Source organism: Lactuca virosa, chromosome 4, assembly GCF_052849685.1.
Source record: "Lactuca virosa cultivar CGN04683 chromosome 4, Lactuca_virosa_CGN04683_v6, whole genome shotgun sequence".
Classification (NCBI taxonomy): Eukaryota; Viridiplantae; Streptophyta; class Magnoliopsida; order Asterales; family Asteraceae; genus Lactuca; species Lactuca virosa.
In genome coordinates this window covers 45,305,840-45,311,987 of record NC_136429.1, presented here as the reverse complement: position 1 = coordinate 45,311,987, position 6,148 = coordinate 45,305,840, and the positions used below count along the sequence as shown (strand labels likewise).

Sequence of the window (6,148 nt, the reverse complement as noted above, 5' to 3'; positions counted from 1 at the left end):
AAATACGTGCTATGTGTATATATATTGTTTGTTTATTTGAGATGGATGTTGAATGAATGTTTTATATATGTTTAGAATGATTTAAACTGTATATGTATTTTTATCTACAAATATGTTGGGTATAACATTGGTAGATGAACTAGTTGATATGTGATGAAACAAAATGATGAGAGGTCTCGATGTTGACGATGTTCCAGTCATCTAGCGGAATATAGATGACGACTACAGACTTTTCTAGACAATCCAGTGGAACGTTAACAGGCTAGTAAATTGTAGATGTTTTTCGAAAGTACGGATTAGACTTAGTCAATTGTCCTTAGTCCGAGAGTATGGATAACATGGTTGTTTGTTATTAATCCGGAAGTATGGATAAGACATGGTTATTTGTTATTAATCTGGGTGTATGGATTAAGACATGGTTATTTGTTATTAATCCGGGTGTATAGATTAAGACATAGTTATTTGTTATTAATCCGGGAGTATGGATTAAGACATAGTTATTTGTTATTAATCCGGGAGTATGGATTAAGACAATAGTTATTTATTATTAATATGGGAGTATGGATTAAGACATAGTTAATTGTCCCTAGTCCGAGAGTATGGAATGGGCACAATTATTGATCTGGGAGTATGGATTAGGTAAAGAGGTAAATTTTAGATCCGGGAGTATGGATTAGGTAAAGAGGTTGATTTTAGATCTGAGAGTATAGATTGTGTCGTTGTGGGGATTCTTAGGGTGGAACCTTAAGAAACTGCATAAATATCCCTTAAGCAGTGTTGTTACCCTGATGATGATCCTTAGGCTATGTCCCTTATGATAGGTGTTTAGGGACATAAAGTGAGGATAATGGGAACGGGTAATCAGGGTTATTGTTGGTTGATGAAATTAATAAAGTTATTGTTGATTGATGAAAATTAATAAATTTATTTATTGTGGGTTGAAAACCCTATATGCTCACCAGGCTTCCAAGCCTGACCCACTCAGCTTTTTATATTACAGGTCGTGGAACAAGAGCATAGTTGGACGATGACGAGGGATTTTGGATTATAGGCCAGTATATATAAATAACTGTTGTAAGGCCTATATGGTATTGTTTATGCTTTTGGTCTATATCGGAACATGACATCCCGAGGTTTTATAATATAATGAAAATTCATTTCTTTAAGAAATGCTTGGATAAATTTTTATCATATTTTGTTTTGGGGACAAATTCTGCAACACCTTTTGAAAGATTACTCTGATTTTATTTTAAAAAGCATAAACGAAATCGGTCTTTTCTGGCCGATAAAATTAGGGATGTCACAATAATCCATTGCACTTTCCATAAAATCAACCATAGGAGCAAGTGAATCGCATCTAAAAGAAAGTCTCTTTAATATCTTGAATTAAAATATGTTTTCTTGTTTCTTCTTTAGTCTAAAGTATTTCTTTGCTAGTTGTTTTTAAGTTTCTAGACTTGCAAAACTAGAAAAAAAAACTCATTTATTTGCTTATTTTACTTAGATAACTTTAGTAGATAACTTTTAGTTGTTATTTCCGTTCCCTGTGTTCGATACCTAACTTACCTGAATTATCCTATTAATCGATTAGGTACACTGCCTATTTGTGTTGGTTAGTCTAGATTAGTTGGTTTAAAACTAGTACTTATATTACACATCACTTATTAAAATGCCTGTTTTTGTGTACAGTTTATGACTGTTGGAGACCGTTTTGGGACAAAAATTTGTTTTGTAACAGTTTTCAGACAAAAATAGTTTATAACCAATTTTGGTCATAATTTTGGTACTCAAGAAAATCCATACTTCTTATTCACTCAACTGTTTTCTCATTCTAAGTCTTATCATATTGAAGATCGGGAGTACCACCCAAAACTTCAATTTGAAAGTGAAAACATAATTCTCAAAATTCCAAGTGCTATTTCACCCCAAATTTCTAACATTAAATCTGGTGCACGACAATGGAGTCAAGATACATTAACAAAAGAACTCGATTGTGTAAAGAAAATCCTTAAAGGGAGTTTAGATTTCAAAGGGAAAGAGCTTCACTTAAAGGCTTGTGAGATGATATCAAAAGTTGATAACAAAATAATGTCTACTAAAGATTTGTGCACCTTCATCATTTAGTTTTTCGACTGTAAGTTTCTTTTTCACTTTGTTTTAAATTTTAGACAAATTATATATAGAAAATTGCAGAAAACAGCAACACAATTTACTCTTGCTATCAATATGGGTAGTTTACTTTATTTCTTACCCATAAATCCATAACTGCAAATTTGTGCTATTTCAAAATTCTCAAAAATTCCAAGTGCTATTTCACCCCAAATTTCTAACATTAAATCTGGTGCACGACAATGGAGTCAAGATACATTAACAAAAGAACTCGATTGTGTAAAGAAAATCCTTAAAGGGAGTTTAGATTTCAAAGGGAAAGAGCTTCACTTAAAGGCTTGTGAGATGATATCAAAAGTTGATAACAAAATAATGTCTACTAAAGATTTGTGCACCTTCATCATTTAGTTTTTCGACTGTAAGTTTCTTTTTCACTTTGTTTTAAATTTTAGACAAATTATATATAGAAAATTGCAGAAAACAGCAACACAATTTACTCTTGCTATCAATATGGGTAGTTTACTTTATTTCTTACCCATAAATCCATAACTGCAAATTTGTGCTATTTCAAAATTCTCAAAAATTCCAAGTGCTATTTCACCCCAAATTTCTAACATTAAATCTGGTGCACGACAATGGAGTCAAGATACATTAACAAAAGAACTCGATTGTGTAAAGAAAATCCTTAAAGGGAGTTTAGATTTCAAAGGGAAAGAGCTTCACTTAAAGGCTTGTGAGATGATATCAAAAGTTGATAACAAAATAATGTCTACTAAAGATTTGTGCACCTTCATCATTTAGTTTTTCGACTGTAAGTTTCTTTTTCACTTTGTTTTAAATTTTAGACAAATTATATATAGAAAATTGCAGAAAACAGCAACACAATTTACTCTTGCTATCAATATGGGTAGTTTACTTTATTTCTTACCCATAAATCCATAACTGCAAATTTGCAATGTATTTTTTTTATCGATAATATCAATGTACTTCATCATTTACCAATACGAGTGTTGTACATTAGAATGTAAATATATTTCTTTTATAGGTTAAAAGTCAAGTATATTGTCTACATTAGAAAGAGTAAAGTATGTTACAGTTATGAGTTACATATTGTTATTATCAACAAAAAATGTAAATACATTTCTATTAAGGATATAGAAATGTAAATATATTGTTGTTATGGGTAAAAACCAGGGGCGGAGCTAAGTGGTTCCCGAGGATCCCGGGTCACTACTCCGTTACAGCCCGCCAATATAAAAAAGTTGTTTTTCTATTAAGATTCAATGACTATACATATAAGTGCAACTACTATTTCATTATGATTATGTGTTACATATTACTATTATCACTAAAAACAGTGAGTTCGTTGCTAATATGGGTAAAAAGCTAAGTAATACATTGTATATGTTTACAATAGTAAAACAATTTATAATTATATGTTAAATATAGCTAATACAAGTACATTGATATTATGGGTAAATAAATGTAAATATATTGCTATCATGGGTAAAAAAACAAAGTATTTGTATTTGTAATAGCAATAACGTACATTGCTATTTCCTGCAATTTGCTAAATTATATATATATATATATATATATATATATATATATATATATATATATAACAAACTTTGAATTTTTGTTATGATGTATATATACAGATGATATATCCAAATTTCCCACATCAAATTTGCCTCAAAACATCAGTAAACCTTTGTTTCACATCAAGGATGAATGGGCTGTAAAATCAATGAAAAAAATCTGATTTTGATAGTGTGGAGAGTCTTATGAGGATAAAAGAAGTGGACGCAAGAATGTTCCAAAATAAGGTGGACGAAGCAAGAAAAGAAGTAGAAGGGTATAAACGGATGATTAGGGTAAAGATTGAGAAGTTGGATTAAGAGTATCGAGAGAAATTCGGGGAGTTATGTTTGAGTGAATTTGAGGAACTAAGGAAGAAGAAAGTTAAAGAGTTTAAGGTTTTGAAAAACATGCATTGTGAGTATTATAAAATGAAGATGAGAATGCAAACGGTATTTTGAGTATTATAAAATGAAAATGAGAATGCAAACGGAAATCACTGGTTTATTGCAGAGAATATAAAATACAAAGAAACTATGTTTGATGTGAAATGTGTTTATATTATTTTAAAGATACTAAAATTAGTTTTGCACTATTTTAAGTCTTTTTATTATGTGAAAACAGTATTACAACATCGATCGTTATTTCCTTCTTATTGGAAGGATAGCGGTTACAATTACAGAAATCCCAAAAAGTAATATCAGCAATCCAATGAAATTGACCAAAAGCGCTTCTTGACCACGTTTCAATTGTTGGAAAATAAACTTCTCTATTAATCCCGTCTCAGTAGTCACTATCGCCATGAAAAATATCACCACACCTGCAGAAACATGCCATGGAGAGAATCTTGCGCGTGTTGCTGACTCAGCGCCCGGGAATAAAAAAGTTACAAATCCCAATATCAACTAATAAAAGAAGTGTTTATGTTAGTAATATGAAAATTTCACTTAAATTTGAAGGTTTTTTCAGAGCATCCACAATATATTGGCCCTTGAACTATTCAATGAAAAAAAATAACTTTTTAATTTAATATATATATTTCAATAAAACATATATATATATATATATATATATATATATATATATATATATATATATATATATATATATATATATATATGTGTGTGTTTTATTGAAATTTGTTGAGTTGAATGCATTGTAGGAACTAAAAGGTAAAATTATAGGAAAAGTGGAATTCAGATGTGACAATCTACTAAACCTTTTAGAGTTGAGTGCATTGTGAATGCCCTTATGAAAGTAATTAAAGATCACCTGAAGACCAAATAAAGCGATGGCTGACATGCCGATCCATGAATGTAATGTGTACATATGTGGCGCTTTGACTTCATCATGAAATTTGAAGACCGCATAAACGCCAAATATTCCGGAGACAAGTGCGATAAAGTGCAATGTTAGGTGAATAATTTTAACTACCATTCTCGGTGCTGGGATCGCCTTGTATGCAATCATTGCTGATTCAAAACAACAGTATAGATTTTAGTTTATCATATAGATAATTCGTATATATTTTGTTACTTTTCTTACCTTCTCCTGAAAAAATAAGGAATCCGAGTACCATCAGAAGCGGGTGCAACTACAAAATAAGACAATGAAAACAACTTAAAATTATCAAAATCTACATTAAATGTATATTTGGCAACAACTTTGAGAGTTTTTAGTTTTTATGGAAAAAATATCAAATTAAAGAAAAATTTTAACTTAAAATATTTGTTTTAAACAAAATACTTTTGATCCAAAAGCCATTACAAGTAGTTTTTTTAGTGTTTTTAGTCTTTAGATTTTATATTATTTATACCTTTCAAAAACTTACATTTATTTTTGCCAAACACTTATATATAAACAAAAACTTTAAATTCCAGATAATTTTGTCAAAACATAAATAAAATTTTAGAAACTTACATTGAAAATCTTCATTTTTGTGGATGATGATAGAGCAAAGCCTTCCCTGAAGCCTATGAGCCAAAATAGAACAAGGGCAACGATTGATATTACCAACAAATGTACAGGAAATGCTAACATCGAATAACTCGAACGTTTATTTGCCATGACTGAAACAGAATTAAACAAAATGAAAGATTTGTTTAAGTGTAAATGGCCTAAGAAATTGCAACGAAATTCTTGCTTTCATCGATCTAAAGAGGACATTGGAAGAAGAGGTGAGCGGCATAAAGCATAAATGGGGTTTTTTAAGAAGTCCCATGAAAACAGCTAAGCTTTACAACACTCGGTGCAATCAATGACGTTGGAAATTTTGTTTTGAGAATTTTGTTATTTTTAGTAAAAGGTGACGATAGTTGGAAACAATATTCAAACATAAAGTTTTGATAAATTTGGAATAAAAGGTGTTCAAACTTTTTACTTAGTTCAGGAAATAGTGACATATCAAAGAGTTTGTTGCTACATTTTAAAATTTATCATAAAAAAACGTATTAAAATA

General features: G+C 30.1%; 1 protein-coding gene across 1 annotated transcript; it reads right to left on the bottom strand.

Moving 5' to 3' along the window:
• Positions 1–4,310: 4,310 nt before the first annotated feature.
• LOC145109762 (ascorbate-specific transmembrane electron transporter 1-like) lies at positions 4,311–5,876 on the bottom strand. The gene is made up of 4 exons (XM_079046928.1): positions 5,611–5,876; positions 5,236–5,284; positions 4,963–5,162; positions 4,311–4,595 (listed from the first exon to the last, which is right to left on the bottom strand). Exons 1-4 carry the CDS (start codon positions 5,755–5,757, stop codon positions 4,332–4,334), a joined length of 660 nt encoding a protein of 219 aa, XP_078903054.1. The 5' UTR covers positions 5,758–5,876; the 3' UTR covers positions 4,311–4,331.
• Positions 5,877–6,148: the final 272 nt, after the last annotated feature.